Source organism: Myotis nattereri (assembly GCF_964212035.1).
Source record: "Myotis nattereri genome assembly, chromosome: 5".
In the NCBI taxonomy this organism is placed as follows: Eukaryota; Metazoa; Chordata; class Mammalia; order Chiroptera; family Vespertilionidae; genus Myotis; species Myotis nattereri.
The window spans coordinates 86,228,334-86,248,861 of record NC_138080.1 but is presented as its reverse complement, the minus strand read 5'-3'; the positions used below and the strand labels follow the sequence as shown (position 1 = coordinate 86,248,861).

The 20,528-nt window shown below is 40.1% G+C and overlaps 1 protein-coding gene across 1 annotated transcript in view; it reads left to right on the top strand.

Moving 5' to 3' along the window:
• Window positions 1–20,528, top strand: part of LARS1 (leucyl-tRNA synthetase 1) — a 49,950-nt gene that overhangs the window by 13,706 nt on the left and 15,716 nt on the right. Inside the window, exons 8-23 of the mRNA XM_081091193.1 lie at window positions 128–191; window positions 978–1,045; window positions 1,153–1,378; window positions 2,573–2,660; window positions 2,742–2,818; window positions 5,714–5,767; window positions 6,477–6,617; window positions 8,390–8,467; window positions 10,962–11,047; window positions 11,137–11,202; window positions 11,298–11,380; window positions 12,261–12,399; window positions 13,208–13,420; window positions 13,874–13,931; window positions 15,475–15,538; window positions 16,794–16,977. Coding sequence (XP_080947319.1) covers window positions 128–191; window positions 978–1,045; window positions 1,153–1,378; window positions 2,573–2,660; window positions 2,742–2,818; window positions 5,714–5,767; window positions 6,477–6,617; window positions 8,390–8,467; window positions 10,962–11,047; window positions 11,137–11,202; window positions 11,298–11,380; window positions 12,261–12,399; window positions 13,208–13,420; window positions 13,874–13,931; window positions 15,475–15,538; window positions 16,794–16,977 — 1,689 coding nt within the window. The remainder of the gene's footprint in view (window positions 1–127; window positions 192–977; window positions 1,046–1,152; window positions 1,379–2,572; window positions 2,661–2,741; window positions 2,819–5,713; window positions 5,768–6,476; window positions 6,618–8,389; window positions 8,468–10,961; window positions 11,048–11,136; window positions 11,203–11,297; window positions 11,381–12,260; window positions 12,400–13,207; window positions 13,421–13,873; window positions 13,932–15,474; window positions 15,539–16,793; window positions 16,978–20,528) is intronic.

The window sequence follows — 20,528 nt, the reverse complement described above, 5'->3', positions numbered from 1 at the left end:
AATTAATAGATGTAGACATTTGCTCAGCTAGAAGTTTTAGTTAGAAGAAATATTGTTGGAGCAACATTAAATATTTAGGCTAAAACTTGTATATTATAGCAATATTTGTCACTTGCTTATTTTTTAGGTATACCATTTATTCTCCAAAAGATGGACAGCCTTGTATGGATCATGACAGACAGACTGGAGAGGTACTTATTTGTGATAATTCTTCATATGGTCATAGAGTTTAAGAAATAGATCAGAAACCTAAAAGGTAACTTTATTCCATTGCTGAGGTCTGTAGTTGTGATCCTCTGGGGGCTGTGAAGAGGGAGACAAAATGTCATTCTAGGTGCCTGGATCTTGTCTAGGACCTTGCTACTCCAAGAGTGATCCTGGACCAGCCGCGTCAGCTTGTGATAGAAAAGGAATTTTGAGCCTCACCCCAAAATTGCTAAATTACAAACTCTGGGATGGGCCCAGGAATCTGTCTTTTAACAGACTCTCAGTGTGAGTCATATGCATGCGAATGTTGGAGAAGCACTGCCTGGAGAATGCTCTTCTCTGAAACAAGGGCATGGGGAAAGGTAATGAGATACGTGGCTGACTGATGTACACAGATTCCATTTACACTTGCTTTGGCTGTGTGCCTACTTGCTTATATGACGTCAGTTCACCCTACATGCCTGTAGGACACATTAGTGACATTATTTTTTGTAATACTTGAGTGAAGCAAGGGTAAGTGGTTTGTTTAAAGCCTTGGCATAGTAAACCAACAATGCCAGGATCTGAACTTAGGAATCCCAATTCGTGTGTCATTGTTTATTACCACTTTTGAACACATTTGTAGTCTGGTGCAGCGGTCGCCAACCTTTCGGACCTCGCAGAACACTAGTTAGCGAACGCTGGTCTAGAGACTGCTTTTCAAAATCAGCCTTTAATTGTGATGTTAATCCAAGTCTTTTCCCCCCTCCATTTTTGTTTTATTTGTTTAGGGTGTTGGACCTCAGGAATATACTTTAATCAAGTTGAAAGTGCTTGAGCCATACCCATCCAAATTAAGGTAGATTTGCCAAACAGTTACTGTTTCAGCTTTTTGAATATCAGATACTTGTGATAAAATCCATAACTTTTTTTCTTTTCTTTAATGTATCTTTTTTTTTTTTTTAGTGGCCTGAAAGGGAAAAATATCTTTTTGGTAGCTGCTACTCTCAGACCTGAGACCATGTTTGGACAGACAAACTGTTGGGTTCGCCCTGATATGAAGTACATTGGGTTTGAGACAAAGAATGGTGATATATTCATTTGCACCCAAAGAGCTGCCAGGAATATGTCATTCCAGGGCTTTACCAAAGACAGTGGCGTGGTGCCTGTAGTTAAGGAATTAATGGGAGAGGTAAGTTGGGTAGCAGACTGTTTACTTTAGTGCATGAATTTAGAGGTAAAATTTCAACAGTGAAGCATGAGAAAAAAAATATTAAACAAGACTTTTTAATTGAGGCATACATATCATCAAATATGTAAATAGTGTGTATTTTTTTGGTGCATTTTCATATGTGTATACACTCATGTAAGGATTGCCCAAATTGAAATATAAAACATTTTAGTTTTCCAGAAGGTTCTCTTATGTCCATTTCACAGTCAGTATTCACTCCCTTCCTGCAAAGGTATTCCTGTTTGGCTGTACTACAGTATAGTTAACCATTCTCTGTAATGGATATTTGGATTGTTTCCTGTATTTTTCTGTTCCAAGCAGTGTTTATATCTCATTAGTACCTGATGCTGGAATTCTGTCTGAGCAGTTTTTGGGAACAGTATTAATAACACAAACTTTTAACTGTCTCTAATACAACTTCTTTCCATGTTAATTTGAGTAGATTCTGGAGTGAGGAAAATGGGTGGTATAAATTAAAAAATAGCTTTCAACCTTCATCACTGTAAATTCTGTAAAAGCAGCTTATCTCTATGAATAAAGTGGGACGGGTGGGAACTGTATGGAATTGAAAAGTTCATTCCTTAGCTAAACAAGCAGCTGCAAGCCGTTTATTGTGTATGGGTCCAATCTTGTTGGATTTTCTGATTTTTAAAAAAAGAGAAACTAGATATATCTTTTTAATTCAATTTGTCTTCCCATTATCGTTTAAAATGGATATACAATATTCTAGCTTTGTGAAGTCTTATATTTTATTAAATAATTTTTCTATTATATAAAGTTTTATTTGTTCCCAGGTTAACACAGCATTGGGCAGACTTCTCAGAGAAAAACATTTTTTTTTTTTTTAACTTTGAGGTAAATTCATAGGATTGGATTGTTGGGTCTTGTGTGAACATTTTTGTGGCTCCTGCTATGGATTCCTATGTCGCTTTCCTCAAGGAGTGCAATGTCAAAAGCACTGTGTCAGTGTACTAATTTCCTTACAACCTTAATCAGTATTTATAGTTATTTTTGGTCTAGTTGGTAAAAAAAAGAATGAGTTTTGTTTTATTTCATATATTTTTGATTACTAGCTTCTTGGGCTTAAAACAGCATTGTTTTCAATTTTATTGGTTAAGTTTCTTCACCTTTTATGCTGATCTTTTTCTTACACAGGAAATTCTTGGAGCATCACTTTCTGCACCTTTAACATCTTACAAAGTGATCTATGTCCTCCCAATGCTCACCATTAAGGAGGATAAAGGTAAAGAGTTTATTTCTTTATAGAAATACTATGGTAATCACATCTGGCTGTATTAATCAGTTCCACACTTTGTTTTATCAGGCACTGGTGTGGTCACAAGTGTTCCTTCTGACTCCCCCGATGATTTTGCTGCCCTCAGAGACTTGAAGAAAAAGCAGGTGAGTATCTGAGTTTCACATTCTTGTTCCCCCTTCTTCATCTAATTGGTTAGGTACCGCTGAACTTCTCTGTGAGATTAGGCTAAAAAGCTATTGCATGTCACTCTCTATTCTATTTCCTAATGTTTAGATATATTACTGTGGTTTGAATATTGAATATAATGTATCATAATATATTTCTTTAAAGTCTTTATTTTTTTAGAGCAGTTTTAGGTTTACAACAAATTTTTTCAGAGCAGTTTTAGGTTTACAACAAAAGTGAGAGGAAGGTACGGAGATTCTTCCTTATACCCCCTACCCCAGCACATGCTTAGCCTCCCCATTATCAGCATCACTCACCAGAAAGGTACTTTTTTTACCAAGATGAACCACATCATAGTCACCCAAAGACCATAGTGTACCTTAGGGTTTAATCTTGTTGCTGTACATTCTGGGGGTTTGGACAAATGTATACAGTAATTATATATATCCATCATTATCATACAGAACATTTTCTTTCACTCCTTAAAAGTTCTCTGTACTTTTCCTATTCTTCTCTCTCCCTCCTAGAGCCAAGTTGCCTAGATTGAATCTCAGTTCTGTCACTTGCTGGGTAACTGGCAGATCTTACTTAATGTCTTAGTGCCTTAATTTTGTTATCTGTAAAATGGGGAAAATATTGCCTACTTCTTTAGTTTATTTTGAGTTTTAAAGAAGTGAATTTGTAAGTACTATATAAGTTCTGGCTTTTATTACCATCCAAAATGTGTAAGTTGCTTAAAAGACATATAACCAGTTCTTGGTTATTGAGAAAAATGACAGTAAAGGTAAAACAAATTCTCATTTGTGTTCTTAAATATCTTCATTTTAGCTATATATGGTGTCACATGGGTACCAGACTTATCAGGGTGGTCACTTTGTAACATGTAACTGTCTAACAACTCCATTACATTGTATACCTGGAACTAATGTAATATTGCATGTCAACTGTAATTGAAAGACAAACTTTTTTAAAGTTCACTTTAAAAAGCTCAAGCAACTAGTAACTTAGTTGAATATTTGCTCTCTCTAAACTAGTCTTCTTTCTATGGAAACATGGTAAGTCACATTAACATATGCACAGTTAAGGAAAAAGAGGCTCGTTCACATCTGTTTTGCTCACCTGGCATTTAGTAGTCATTAACAAGTAAGTTAATGAACTGAATAAAACTGCTTTTTTAAAATTTGAACTTGTTAATTTAAAGAGCAAAAGAAGGGAACATGTATTATATGTGCAATAAACCTTTGGACTAGGAAGAGGGAACTGTGGGGAGGGGGATAGGGAACATCTATAATACGGTCAACAATAAAAAAAAAAAAAAGGAGTGGTAAGAGGAGACATCCTTGCATTTACCTAATATTAGTGGGAAAGCTTCGAGTTTCTCTTCGAGTTTGTCCAAACCCCCAGAATGTGCAACACCAAGATTATGATGGTAACTGTAAGTTTTTTAGTTTTTTTTTTTTTATTTTTAAAATATATTTTTATTGATTTCAGAGAGGAAGGAAGGAGGAGAGAGAGATAGAAACATCAATGATGAGAGAGAATCATTGATTGGCTGCCTCCTGCATGCCTTACATTGGCAATGGAGCCTGCAACCCAGGCCTGTGCCCTGACCAGGAATTGAACTGTGACCCCCTAGTTCATAGGTCAACGCTCAACTACTGAGCCTTGCCAGTTGGGCAGTTGTAGGTTTCTATAGTCTTTATGAAGCTGAGTAAGCACATCTTTATTCTAGTTTACTGAGAGTTTAAAAAAAACACAACATTTTATTGATTTTTTACAGAGAGAAAGGGAGAGGGAGAGTTAGAAACATTGATGAGAGAGAAACATCGATCAGCTATGTCCTGCACACCCCCTACTAGGGATGTGCCTGCAACCAAAGTACATACCCTTGACCAGAATCGAACCTAGGACCCTTCAGTCCCCAGGCCAACGCTCTATCCACTGAGCCAAACCGGTTAGGGCATACTGAGAGTTTTTATCAAGAATGGGTGCTGGCCCTAACCGGTTTGGCTCAGTGGATAGAGCGTCGGCCTGCGGACTCAAGGGTCCCAGGTTCGATTCTGGTCAAGGGCATGTACCTTGGCTGTGGGCACATCCCCAGTGGGGAGCGTGCAGGAGGCAGCTGATAGATGTTTCTCTTTCATCGATGTTTCTAACTCTATCCTTCTCCCTTTCTCTCTGTAAAAAAAATCAATAAAATATATTTAAAAAAAAAAAAGAATGGGTGCTGGATTTTGTCAAATGCTTTTTTTCGCATTTGTTGATATGATCATATAAAATTTTCTTTATTAATTGGTTGATGTGGTGGATTTCATTAAACTTTTGAAAAGTTTTCTGGTAGTCACATTTTCATTGCAACCTAGAATATGAATCTCATTTTAAGTGGGGTGTGCGTGTCAGTTTTTGCTTTTGACTATACCAGTGATGGCGAACCTATGACACGCGTGTCAGAGGTGACACGTGAACTCATTTTTTTGGGTAGATTTTTCTTTGTTAAATGGCATTTAAATATATAAAAGAAATATAAAAAATATAAGTCTTTGTTTTACTATGGTTGCAAATATCAAAAAATTTCTATATGTGACATGGCACCAGAGTTAAGTTAGGGTTTTTCAAAATGCTGACACGCCGAGCTCAAAAGGTTCGCCATCACTGGGCTATACAGTTGCATCATTTAAGCCATTCATTATAATTTAAACTGTTGAGTTTTTTAAAGTTATAGATCCCTTCTTGAGATATGTGGTAAAGATAAAAAAAAAATTGCTCTGTATGGAAAGGAGAAGAAATAATAGCTCAAAAAAAGTTTAGAGGTTTCTTTTCTCAATTATTATACTAATAAAGTGTTGATCATTAACTTTAAAATTGTTTTGTAGGCTTTACGAGCAAAGTATGGAATTAGAGATGACATGGTCTTGCCATTTGAGCCAGTGAGTACATAGATTATTTTGTATATTCATATCCATATCTTTATCAGAGAAAAAAAAATCTAACTTTTTGGTAACAAAATTAATTATTGGAGTATGGAAATAAGGGGGTTTTACTTGAGAGTTTATTTTAACTTGATGTCTGCTGTGGCAGGTAAGAGTGAAAGAAAAACTAACAATAAGTATTAGCACCTAGCATCTGAAATTTGGGAACAAACAAATGGCTCTTTAGCATCACCAATTTTATAGTAGCTTATTTTGCTAGTTTGGCCAATTTCTAGGCTTCTGAGGACAACATTTTGCCATATTACTCAAAATGTTTATGTTTTCATGTTAGTACCTGCAGAAAAAAAAGCATTTAAGGTACTAGCAAGTAACTTTCATGACAAATCCAGAAGACTTATTAGAAAACAAAAACAAGACCCTCCAAAAATTTAGTTGTTTTCACAATTTTGCTAATTTCAATGTTAATTATTTACTAGTAGTCAATTGGATGGCAGTGGAGGGATGAGAGCTGGAGAAGGTATACATGTAAGGGAGGGACAGTGGGGTTGCTGCACAGAATTTGTGGAGGGGAAGAGGACAAATTCACATCTAGATCTTTGTTAGTCACTGTGTGATTACTGACAGTGGAGGCAAAAGAACTGTGCCCCATAGGGCTGTTTTGTGTTCATTCAGGATGAGTATGTTCCTGACATTGTTGTTTTTGCAGGTGCCAGTCATTGAAATCCCAGGTTTTGGAAATCTTTCTGCTGTAACCATTTGTGATGAGTTGAAAGTTCAGAGCCAGAATGACCGAGAAAAACTTGTAGAAGCAAAGGAGAAATTATATCAAAAAGGGTTTTATGAGGGTGTAAGTAATAATTTTTTATTGTTTTATTTGATTTACTGCATGCTCTGTGATTTTATTCTTAATCATTTAAAAAATATGTAGAAAAATTCAATATAGTTCCAGCCATCCATATACTGACCTATGACAGGTTAATATGAGATTGATAAGAGATTCTTCTGTTTCAACCCTTTTTAAATCTTCTTTTGTGGGGGAATAATAGTATTTACAGAAATTACATTTTTGTGCCCTGTATGAATCTCTTAAGGAATGGATTTCTTGAGAAGCTATTTAAAGTTTGTTCATATTATTATGTTCTAAACTCCAAAGGTTTATTGCATAGATAATACATGTTCCCTTCTTTGGATCTTTAAATTAAGAAGTTTATATTTAAAAAAAAAAAGCAATTTTATTTAGTTCATTAACTTACTTGTTAATGACTACTAAATGCTAGGTGAGCACAGCAGAATGAATGAACCTCTTTTTCCTTAACTGTGCATATGTTAATGTGACTTACTGCAATTCCATGGAAAGAAGACTAGGTTAGAGAAAGTGAATATTCAGCTAAGTTGTAAGTTGCTTGAGCTTAAAATGAAGATTTAAAAAGGTTTTTTTTTTTCCAATTACGGTTGACATGCAATATTATATTAGTGTCAGGTGTACAATATAGTGGTTAGACAGTTATATGTTATGAAGTGACCGCCCTGATAAGTCAGGTACCCATGTGACACCATACATAGCTAAAATGAAGATATTTAAGAACATAAATGAGAATTTGTTTTACCTTTAATGCCATTTTTCTAGATAACCAAGAATTGGTTATATGTCTTTTAAGCAACTTACACATTTTGGGTGTTAATAAAAGCCAGAACTTATATAGTACTTACAAATTAACTTCTCTAAATCTCAAAATAACCTCATGAAGTAAGCACCATTTTCCCCATTTTACAGATAAGAAAATTGAGGCACTAAGACATTAAGTAATTTGCCCAAGATCCGCCAGTTAGCCAGCAAGTGACAGAACTGAGATTCAAACTAGGCAACTTGGCTCTAGAACTGTGCTCTTATCCATTGCATCGTAATGATGAAGAAGTATCATTTCATAATAAAGAATTAAATAGATATGAAGCATTTTGGTAATGTTAGAGGATTGGAAGGTCAAAAAAGAACCTGTGTCTTTCACTCAGAAACTGTTTGAGGGAGACACAGGAGTCAGGTAGAGGAAAGTCAGTTTCAGCTGGAAAGGGGATGGTGGCTTAGAGCTGTGACAGCAATGGCAAGCTAATACTTCACCCTAGAATTAAATTTCCCCACTAAGTAAAAGGCAGAGCTGAAAAATAGTGGGTCTTCCTCGTCGCTCAGTTTATCACGTGGCTAGGCAAAGGAGAGGCTGGCTGGCAACAGGCGGGCTTGGAAGGAGAAGCCCAAGTGGTGCTGAGCTGACTATGCTCAGTTCCTCCTCGCAAAGCCTGAGGAATGAGGTGAGCTGGTGTAGTGGGTTCTCTCCACACAGACACCTGAGAAGTGGGAAGGAAGTGAGGGTTTCTTCCTAACCAGGCTCATGACAGCTATCCTAATTATACTAAAAGAAAACAAATAGGTCATACGTATTAGTGTCCAAACTATGCCAAAGTAAAAAGTTATGGTTGTAAATGTGATAAATTTCACCCTAAAAATATCTTGGGTTGGTGGGTGGAAGTAAATTTAGTTAGGAAAAAGTTTGGTTGGGGGGGAGGAACTCAGAGCAAATTTTAATTATTTTCTATGTGTTTCTTTCTTCACTCTCATCCTTTTAGGTAATGTTGGTGGATGGATTTAAAGGACAGAAGGTCCAAGATGTAAAGAAGACTATTCAGAAAAAGATGATTGACACTGTATGTGAAAGGCTATCCTCTCAAGGCTGTTTTAGAAGAAATATTTTAGTTAAAAGACAGACTTTACAGTGTGAATTAGCAGGGAGTCTGAAGTAGAACCTTGAGCTTTATTAAAAATAGCGTATTGTTTTGTGGCAGAATATAGGAGACCTATTTAGCAGTTCATTTAAGTTGAACTTCCCACCTGTACCGTTGATGAATAGTGTTCTAAAGTTGGTACGTGCAAAGCGCATGCAGAGAACTTCAATATGCTCCTGGTGGTGGCCATTTGAGATACCAGCAGTTACAGCTCTCTTTCTGTGGTGCTTTACTTATCACTTTCATCCTTCCCTGAATCTTCATTTTTGTTGTAACTTTCTTCTATTGAGCTACTTAACTACTTGTTAAATTAAAATTTTATTTTTGACAGTTATATGTACTCATGATACAGAGAGAGAGTTGCCTGTAAGGCTTATTAAAATAAAAAAGTCAATTTTCTCTTTATCCTTCCACATTCTCTTAAATTACTCTTTGTTGGAGGGGCTCACTTTCAACTGTTTTAGTTTTTTTTAGTATTGACCTTCATCTCTTGCAGATCTCAAATCTAAATGTAGTATAATTTTCTGATTTTATTTTTTAGTTTTAGGCATCAGCCATTGACTTTATACTTTTGAAGATCAAGATTTACTTCTTCCTGCCTTGTGGCTTCCTCTCTAATCTCACCACATGCATGTACACTTCTCCATCCCCCATCATCCTGGTATAGGTATATTATAATTTATGTTAGAGCCATAGTCAGTGTTTACATTTTTGAGACATGGCTGATCTATAATGTATACAATGAGAACTTTTCTTCCCTAGCTTTTGCATTTCCCTGGAGTTAATAGTCTCTTTAAAAAGATTGTCCTCACTTTTAAGTGTACTTCTCAATACACCATCCCAATCTCTGTCCTGTCTGTTTATTTCTCCTCTCAGTACTTTCAAACACATCAGTGTGCTCCTGGTTTCATCTTAGAGACTCTCCCAGAGCCTTCTGGCCTGTTTTAGTTGGTACTGGTTGCTTGTACTGATGCACAGATGTCCTGAGGTGTTCCTCCACCATTACTAAAACTTTCCTTTGCTTCTCTTGAGTTGGATGCTCTGTGTCCTTGATTCCCTGACTGCTTCTTTCTTATTAACTCTCATTTTTGTGAAGCTTTGCCTCTAGTAGCTTTCCTGAGAAAAGTGTCTGGAAGGTAAATTTTTACAACCTTTTATGTCTCAAATATCTTTATCCTATCCTCATTTGCCCTTCTTTACCTAGGAATAGAATTCTGGATTGGAAATAATTTTTCCTTAACAATTTGAGGGCCATTAAACACGGTGTTCTGGTTCAGTGATGCCTTTGAGAAGTCCAAAAGCATTCTGGGAATAACTCTTAAAAGTCTTAGTCCTCCTTTATTCAGCCTCACGTTTCCTCTTTCAGAACTATCTTGTGCCACCAATTCCTGAGTTTTTTTGTGAACGGGGTTGCTTATTAGCTTCCTCTACTGTTAGAATTCGGCCAGCTTTCTTCAACCTGCTAATACAGTTAGCAATCATCCTGCTTTTCAATTTCCAGAATTTGGTGGCTATTGTTTCTTCAGTTTTTCTCATCTTTGTAGGTTTGTGCCATTAAAAAAAACAACACCTCTTTGTTGTCCTTTTATTGGAATTTTAGAGGCAGCAGAGTTAAACATGTTTTTACTTCACTATCTTTAAACAAAAATCCCAGCTATTGAAGTTCAGCATGAGGAATTGCATTTAAGAACACAGAGCAATAAATCATTATATGGATAATAATGCTGAATATTATTTTTAAAAATTATTCTAGCTTAAAAAGTTTGGGACCATAGTGCATTAAGAGATACTTATATTTGGTAAAAAATAAAATTCATGGTCAGTTTTCTAGTGGGAATTTTTCATGACACTATAAGTCTTTAGGAACAGTATTTTCTATTTCTAATTTTTGGGCATCTATTGTTTTTTAAAGTTTCATATATTTAATTCTCTGTTTTCTTTACATTATTATAACAAGGATAAAAAGATGTCAAAGGCAGCCTAATCTCCAAACTATAGACTTCAAAACAATTATACTTCTTTGATTTTTTCCACTGAAGAGGAATATTCTACTAGGGAAGGTGATCCATTTGACAAAGATGCACACCTTTTCAAAAGCACGTGTTATGAGTTTGGCTTTATGGCAGGTCCATCCCCCTGGTTCTCTCGTGGTGCCCCATGTCATAGCATACCGGCCTTGAACCACTGCCTGGCCTCTGCCTGTAGCATGCAGGCCCTGAAGCAGGTTACATAGTGGAAAAAAACAGAACAAAACAAAAATACAAAAGCAAGTGTATAGAAAATAAGGCAGATAACTTTACCCTGGGAAGAAAGAAGATATAATGAAAATGCATTTTTTTAAAAAGTTGTTTTATCCTTGAGGAATAGAGATTGACTTGACATGATATCTGATATATTTTTATTTACTTTCATTTAGGGAGATGCATTTACTTACATGGAACCAGAGAAACAAGTTATGTCCAGGTCTTCAGATGAATGCGTCGTGGCCCTGTGTGACCAGTGGTTAGTCTCTCGTAGCAAGAAATTTCCTCCAGTCACTCTCCTTCCCTTTTAGACTTTTACTTTTTTCTAATCAATGTGTGTACTCCCAGGTACTTGGATTATGGAGAAGAGAACTGGAAAAAGCAGACATCCCAGTGCTTGAAGAACCTGGAAACGTAAGATGGGAGAAAGTGATGAGGGAAGGGAAAGGAGATTAGAAGCATGGAAGTCAGTGAAGGTGAAGGGAGACACTGTGTATTTTACTCTCCAGATTCGGCGAGGAGACCAGGAGGAATTTTGAAGCTACCTTAGACTGGCTACAAGAGCATGCTTGCTCAAGAACTTATGGGTTAGGTAAGCAAAATTCAGATTTTTCTGTTTGAATGACTTCGGCAAATTAACAATTTTTGCTAATTCCCTCTTTTCAAGTGTTTTTCTGAATTGGAAGTGAGAGCTTTTGGTTAGAGGATGAGGGAAACCAAGATGGGGTCTCCTACCCACTAACCCAGTTTGCTCTTTATTTACCACTAGAGGCCCAGTGCACAAAATTTGTGCATGGGGGGTGGGAATAAGCAGGGGGGTCCCTCAGCCCAGCCTGCACCCTCTTACAATCTGGGACCCCTCGGACATCCCTCTTGCAATCTGGGACTTCTGGCTCCTAACCACTTGCCTGCCTGTCTGATTGCTGCTAACCACTCTGCCTACCTGCCTGATTGCCCCTAACCCCTCTACCTGCCTGCCTCATTGCCCCTAACCACTCGCCTGCCTGCCTGATTGTCCCTAACTGCTTGCCTGCCTGCCTAATTGCCCCTAATCACCTCTGCCTGCCTGCCTCATTGCCCCTAACCACTCTGCCTGCCTGCCTGATCACCCCTAAATGCTTGCCTGCCTGCCACATTGCCCCTAACCGCTCACCTGCCTGCCTGATCGCCCCTAACTGCTCTCCTGCCTACCTGATCACACCTAACCGCCTCTGCCTTGGCCCCCGTCACTGCAGCTTTGTCCAGAGGATGTCCGGAATGATGTCTGAAAGGTCGTTCGGCTGTCTGGTCTAATTAGCATATTATAGTTTTATTATTATAGATTTTATTTTTATTAATTTTCTGAGTAAATTTAAGAACTTCCTTTATAAGCCGCTTTATAAGTCCTGTAGAAAGCTTCTTAAAATGTGGATTTATAGATGAAGTGTCTCTTAGGTCCCTCATGCATTAATTTTCTTCTTTTTATCTTGCAGGTACCCGTCTGCCTTGGGATGAGCAGTGGCTGATTGAATCACTCTCCGATTCCACTATTTACATGGCATTTTACACAGTGGCACACCTGTTGCAGGGGGGTGACTTGCGTGGACAGGCAGAGTGTCCACTGGGCATCAGGTTGGTAAATGGATAAGGGAAAGAAATCTAGTTTGTCAGCAAAATATACCATCTTTTGATTTAAGTACTGAAGGTCCTTTTTTAATATTTAGTTTTCATGAGAATTCATTTAACCACCCTAGTCAGTGTGGGCCACTTGGTTGAACATCATCCTGTGCACCAAAAGGTCACTGGTTCGATTTCGGTCAGGACACATACCCAGGTTGGAGGTGTGTGTGGGAGGGAACCTATTGATGTTTCTCTCTCACATCAATGTTTCTTTTTCTTTTCCCTCTCCCTTCCACTCTTTTTTTTTTTTTTTTTTTAATACATTTTATTGATTTTTTACAGAGAGGAAGGGAGAGAGACAGAGAGTTAGAAACATCGATGAGAGAGAAACATCGATCAGCTGCCTCCTGCACATCTCCTACTGGGGATGTGCCTGCAACTCAGGTACATGCCCTTGACCGGAATCGAACCTGGGACCTTTCAGTCCGCAGGCCGACGCTCTATCCACTGAGCCAAACCGGTTTCGGCCCCTTCCACTCTTTAAAAAAGTCAAAGCCATATTTTTTTTAAAAAAGGAATTCATTTAGCAGAATTTTGCTATGCTGTTTTTGTTTTTTTGCTATTGAACTGAGAAAAAGTAATCAGTAGCCCTCCTCTTTTTTATTATTACCCGTCCTTCATTTTTATGGGAGCCTGTTGGACTCATTTGTTACTTTTAACTACATTAAGAGATTCCTAATTCATGGTTAGATTGAAATACTGATTCTTTCTAAAAAATTACATGTTTTGTTGTTGTTTGTTTGTTCTATTTTAAATACAGACCACAGCAGATGACCAAGGAAGTTTGGGATTATATTTTCTTCAAGGAAGCTCCATTTCCTAAGACTCAGATTCCAAAGGAAAAATTAGATCAGCTAAAGCATGAGTTTGAGTTCTGGTATCCTGTGGATCTTAGAGTCTCTGGCAAGGACCTTATTCCAAATCATCTTTCATATTATCTTTATAATCATGTGGCTATGTGGCCAGAACAAAGGTGAGTGCTAAAAAGGATGTGGGCTAAATTTATTGCTTATTGACATAAGTGTCTTATGGCTCCAAATATGTAAGAAGTTATTATGCAGGGTATAGATTTGCCAAGTAAATTAGCATCGTATATCTATACTTATTTATATTTTAATTTATACAAAGATGCAATGTTGTAGACACTATTTCTGACTTGTGTTTTTATATAGCCCCTGCCTGTGTTTTTTAAGTACGTACATAGTAATTCACTGTATGCTTGTACCATAGTTTTATAACCAGTCCTTTGCTAATGGACACTTTCATTGTTTTCATTTGTTTCCTGTTACAAACAGGGCTTAGTAAATATCCTTGTACATTTATGTTAGCAAGCTTTTATTAACCTTTTAGCATTTATCTCAAAATTTTAAGCCTAAACCACAATCTTTAAGTTTTATTTTCTCTCTTTAAACATTTACCTATAAAGTGACAAATGGCCTGTAGCTGTGAGAGCAAATGGACATCTTCTCCTCAACTCTGAGAAGGTAAGGCTCATTGAGAGTTAAAAATTCTGCAGAAAGCTATTCTGATTTAGGAAGTTGCACTTTTTAAAATTAAAGAAATAAAAAATATGAAAATCAGATGCTTAAAAGTCTTACATTTAAAATGTTTAGGACTACCAGCACAAATTAAAGTTTTATCTTTAAAATTGAGTGTGTAGCCCTGGCTGGTGTGGTTCAGTTGGTTGGGTGTCATTCTGTGCATTAAAAGGTTGCTGGTTCAAGTCCCAGTCAGGGCACATGCCCAGGTTGCGGGCTTGATCTCTGGTAGGGGTCCTTTAAGAGGCAACCTATCAATGTGTTGCTCTCACATCGATGTGTCTCTCTCCCTCTCTCTTCCTTTCTCTCTAAAAATCAATAAAAAATATTTAAAAAGTAAAAGGTGTAGAGTAGGTAGTATTAATTGAGGGGAGGGAACCTACCTATTAGAACACTTGTACAGTATTTCCTAGTATTTTCACAGAAGGTAACATGAATTGTGACTGGAGCAGAGAGAGAAACAGGGACAGAGACAGTAACTGTAAAGACCTAGAGGATCTTTCTCATTTAAGTTGAAAAAATAGCTTGGTGGTTTTTGTATTTTGTTTTGTGCTGTGACTGGCCATTAAATTAGAATGTTAGAATTTTGGAGTTTGTTATAACATGACACTTTCTTTGGTTTCAACATTGTATTGTATACTGTACTGATTTTATTGGTACATATTTTATTGCCATGTAGTGGAACGTGGGTATAATAATCACCTCTCTTGCCCTGACCGGTTTGGCTCAGTGGATAGAGCATTGGCCTGGGGACTGAAGGGTCCCAGGTTTGATTCCGGTCAAGGGCATGTACCTTGGTTGCGGGCACATCCCCAGTGGGGAGGGTGCAGGAGGCAGCTGGTCGATGTTTCTCTCTCATCGATGATTCTAACGCTCTATCCCTCTCCCTTCCTCTCTGTAAAAAATCAATAAAATATATTAAAAAAAATCACCTCTCTTTGATATCAACAACGTTATGATTACAACATAAGAAATTTAAAATAAAGATTGCTCAGTTGGGCACAGTGCTCCTTAAATGTGCTGCCCTCAGGCAGAGCACAATTTGAACAGCCTAATCACAGGACCCTAATCACAGGAAGTTCCTAAAACCCTATTAACTCTGGCCTCATGAGTTAGTCCGTTTATTTTTGAAGGACTAGTTAATATAGAGCTCTTCTCTATATCACCTGAAGTGTTCCAGAGTTATAGTGGAATAATTCCATGTGCATAAAGTAATAGTAGAGTCTATTGGAAAGAGCAATGGACCGAGCTTCAGCCTGGAGATCCTGTCCTAGCTCTCACTCACCAGCTGAATGACCCATAGAAGTCACTATTGACTGGACTTCAGTCCTCACCTCTGTAAAATTAGTTTAGGGTATCTTTTTCTTCTGCCTTTCTAATCCTTTTTGTCTTTATCTGATTGTGGCCAACCCATTTAACTTGATTGGTTGGGTCTGTTTCACTTTATGTATAGTCCTGATAATGCTTACTTGCTGGCTTTCTATTCCAGATGTCAAAATCCACAGGCAACTTTCTCACTTTGACCCAAGCTATTGACAAATTTTCAGCCGATGGTGAGTATACTTTTTTATCATTGCTGTTGCATAGGATTCGATTCTCCTCAGATTACACAAGGCAATTTAAAATTTGTTTTAATTTTATTGCTTTTCTCTTTTGCTCTTACCAATACTTTAAAATATTCATGGTTTCTTTGTATACAAGCGCCGTAATGTTTAAAACGTAAGAATTGCTGAGACACAACAATATTGAAACTAGGCCAATTAATAACCCTCCATGGCCTCTAATTGTTCCGGTGAAAGGAAGAGTTGCATGTCTCTCACTTTAAACCAAAAGCTAGAAATGATTAAGCTCCATGAGCAAAGCATGTTGAAAGCTGAGATGGGCTGAGAGCTAGAGCTCTTTCCTCAGTTAGCCACGTTGTGAAAGGAAAAGTTATTGAAGGAAATTAAAAGTACTCCTCCAGTGAACACAGTAATAATAAGAAAGCAAAACAGCTTTATTGCTGATATGAAAGTTTTAGTGGTCTGGATAGAAGCTCAAACCAGCCACAACATTCCCTTAAGCCAGAGCCTAATCCAGGTAAGACCCACTCTCTTTTTAGTTCTGTGAAACCTGAGAGAGGTGAGGAAGCTGCAGAAGAAAAGCCTGAAGTTAACAGAGGTTGGTTCATGAGGTTTAAAGAAAGAAACTGTCTCCATAACACAGTTCATAGTTTCCTCATTCTTTCAGCAGCCACATGCTTTCCATTGCAAGGATGTCCTATACTTTATTTAATTGGCTCTTATTGATGGCTTTTTTTTTTTAGTATTTTAGAATGGAAGATTTTGGTTAGAAAGTAAAATTTTGTTAATAGAAAACTTGGCAGGAAGAATCTACTCTGAGGACTAGGAATTAAATATACGTATATTTGTACACATGAAGCACCAATGTGTGTTTTCATGCATTAAAATATCATAATATTTTGCTATCTCTAAATGAGGCTGAGATGTTGATAGGGATATCTATCTCCAGTTTATTAAATTTTTCCTTTGCCTCACTGAAGACCACTTTATCTCATTAACTCAACATGCCTGAGAAGAAAAGCATATTGATGCTAAGTGTATGCAAATTAATACAGATGGTGCAAATATTTTAATAGCATCTACTTTTGGTGATTTTTGTTTTGCTGTTGATCCATGGCAGTCCTTTAAAGCTTTGGCTATTTCTTAATTTATGTGCAGGTTTCATAGTGTACCCAGCTGGATGCATAATTGATATTAAGGAACCACAGTTTAAAATCAGCGATTGTGTTTTTTTCCCTTCGTCCAGGAATGCGCTTGGCTCTGGCTGATGCGGGTGACACTGTGGAAGATGCTAACTTTGTGGAAGCCATGGCAGATGCAGGTATTCTCCGTCTGTACACCTGGGTGGAGTGGGTGAAAGAGATGGTTGCCAACTGGGACAGCCTACGAAGTGGTCCAGCCAGCACCTTTAATGATAAAGTTTTTGCCAGGTAACCTATGGGTTCCAGCCACTTTGTACTTTAGAGTTGCTTAGTCCTGGTGCATTTTTAAGTTTTCTTTTTCCATCCTAAAATAAATTTAGATGATAATAATAGCTACTATTCATTGAAAGCTTACTTGTGCCAGGTACAATGCTAATTACTTTGAATCCATTATCTGATTTTAGCTTCACAGCAACCTTATATAATAAAGATATTTTTAGCTCTATTTTATAAAGAAATTAAAGCTTAGAAAAATTGTTTTACTAAATTCCTTAAAGCTAGTCATTTCAGACTTGGGATATGAATTTGCTTCTATCTTTTTCCAAAGCCCATTCTCATAACCATTTTATGATGCTCTCTTGCATCCAAAGTAGGGCAGAATGGTTCTAGAAAAAGTAGATGAAAAGAAATGGAGAAATATCATTTTTGTTTTCCCTTCCAAAGACATTTATCAACCTCTGTGTCGCAGGGATCATCCCAAGTACTGGTCTTACAAATATGGGTAAGACTCGGTCCTTCTTGTTGTCTAGCAAGAGAAAAACACTTGTCCCTCCGAAGTAGGAGATGAACCAAGTTGGGCCAGATTACGCCATATTATGAAAGGCGTGCAGCAGCATGAGAAAATTATTCCTAAATATCCAATGTCAGTTGTTTAGAATGCAACAGTTAAACTTGACTACAACTTTAGGTAAGCTATTTTGGGCTTCATAACTAAGTTATCATTAAGAAATTTTAATTTAAAAACATTTATTTAAGAATATGTTTTTATTGATTTTTTTTAGAGAGACAGGAAGGAAGAGGGATAGAGATATAGAAACATCAATGAGTGAACATTGATCGGCTGCCTCCTACACAACCCCACTGGGGACTGAGCCTGTAATCTGGGCATGTACCTTGGCCAGGAATCAAACCATGATCTCCTGGTTCATGGGTCAACATTCAACCACTGAGCCACACTAGCCAGGTATCAAGGAATCCTATCTAATAAAAGAGAAACATGGTAATTGGCGTACGACCGCTACCCTTCCCATTGGCTAATCAGCGAGATATGCAAATTAACTGCCAGCCAAGATGGTGGCCGGCAGCCAGGCAGCTTGAAACTAACATGAGGCTTGCTTGCTTCAGTGACGGAGGACTCCAACATTTCCCACCTGCTGCTGCAGGCCTCTGAGCTGCAACTCTAAGCAACTATGTAACAAATATAGAAGCTAAACAAAACCCCAGAAACCTGCTTTCAGAGAGCCAGGATCTCAGAGCTGGAGTTGATACAGAGTTTCGATTATAGAACCGAAACAAACTAGATACCTACTTTCAGCAGCTGAAGCCTAAGAGCTGGAGCCTTAGAGCTAAAGCTGGCCCAGAATAAAAAAAAAAGAAAAAAAGGAGTGGTTGGGAGCTTCCGTCACCCACCAGCCTGAAAACAGCCCTCAGCCCCTCACCCAGACTGGCCAGGCACCCCAGTGGGGACCCCCATCCTGAAGGGTGTGTGACCAGCTGCAAACAGCCATCATCCCCTCACCCAGGCTGGCCAGGCACCCCAGTGGGGACCCCCACCCTGAAGGGTGTGTGACCAGCTGCAAACAGCCCTCAGCCCCTCACCCAGGCTGGCCAGGCACCCCAGTGGGGTCCCCAACCCTGAAGGGTGTGTGACCAGCTGCAAACAGCCCTCAGCCCCTCACCCAGGCTGGCCAGGCATCCCAGTGGGGACCCCCACCCTGATCCAGGACACCCTTCAGGGCAAACCAGCCGGCCCCCACACGTGCACCAGGCCTCTATCCTATATAGTAAAAGGGTAATATGCCTCCCAGCACCGGGATCAGCGGAGCCGCGAGGCCTCCCGGCACCGGGATCAGCGTGACGGGGCAGCACCCAACCCCCCTGATCGCCCTGTGGCTCTGTGTGTGACAGGGGGCGGGACCACAACCTCCCTATCAGCCCTGCTCTGTTCGTGACAGGGGAATGCGCCCCAACCCCCTGATCAGCCCTGCTCTGTGCCTGATACAGGGGAGCTCCCCAACCCCCTGATCGCCCTGCGGCTCTGTGTGTGACAGGGTGCGGCGCCCCAACCCCCCCTCCCCCCATGGGCCCTGCTCTGTGTGTGACGGGGTAGAGCCATAACCTCCCCATCGGCCCTGCCTTGAGTGTGACAGTGGCGGTGCCCCAACCCCCTGATTGGCCCTGCTCTGTGGGTGATAGAGGGCGGCGCCCCAACCCCCTGATCGGCCCTGCTCTGTGGGTGACGGGGCGGTGCCCCAGCTCCCCTATTGCCTCTACTCTGTGCGTGACTGGGGGGAGCTCCCCAACCCCCTGATGGGCCCTGCTCTGTGCGTGACAGGGGGTGGCGCCGCAACCTCCCCATCGACCCTGCCTTGAGTGTGACAGGGGGCGGTGCCCCAACCCCCCAATGGGCCCTACCCTGAGCGTGACTGATGGTGGCATCGCAACCTCCCAATCCGCCCTGCTCTGTGCATGGCAGGGGGCGGTGCCCCAACTCCCCAATCGGCCCTGCTCTGAGCCCAACCAGGGGCCCCACCTAGGGATTGGGCCTGCCCTCTGCCACCCGGGAGCAGGCCTAAGCCAGCAGGTCGTTATTTCCCGAGTGGTCCCAGACTGCGAGAGGGCACAGGCCGGTCTGAGGGACCCCCCTCCCCCCCAGTGCACAAATTTTTGTGCACCGGGCCTCTAGTCCTTTATAATAAAAGCCTAATATGCAAATAGACCAAATGGCAGAATGACTGGCGGAACGACTGGTCGCTATGACACGCACTGACCACCAGGGGACAGATTCTCAACGCAAAAGCTGCCCCCAACCCCCAGGCCCCAGGCCAGCCAAGATGGGTGCCAGCAGGGTCCCCCGATCATCCTGCTGGTCGCCCCACACATCGGCCCTGATCACCGGCCAGGCCTAGGGAACCTACCTGTGCACAAATTTGTGCACTGGGCCTCTAGTTTTTAAATAATAGCTTGGTTAACAGTGTTTTCATAAGCAGGAGCTCTAAGCAATGTCAGGTGACAATATGTTCTTAAAGGTGCATCCTATATAATAAAAGCCTAATATGCTAAGTGTCCAGTCGTCCGTTCAATCAATCAAAGCGTAATATGCTAATGATATGCTAAGGCCACTCAACCGCTTGCTATGACGTGCACTTGACCACTAGGGGGCAGACAGTCAGCCAGTTGACCAGTTGCTAGTATGTGCACTGACCAACAGGGGGCAGACGCCCTGATCAGTAGGTTAGCTTGCTGCTGGGGTCCTGCAGATCAGGACTGAGCAAGATGGGCTGGAGCCCTCCCCAGCTGACCAAACTCCCGCATCCCTCCCCAGCCTCTATCGTGTACCGGTGGGGTCCCTTGGCCTGGCCTGCGCCCTCTCGCATTCAGCCCAACAGTGGAATGACTGGTCGCTATGATGTGCCCTGACCACCAGGGTGTGGATGCTCAACGCAGGAGCTCCCAGGGGAGCGCTGCTCAGCCAGAAGCCGGGCTCACGCTAAGGATCCCGAGGGCTCCCGGACTGTGAGAGGGCGCAGGCCGGACTGAGGGACCCTCCACCCCTACCC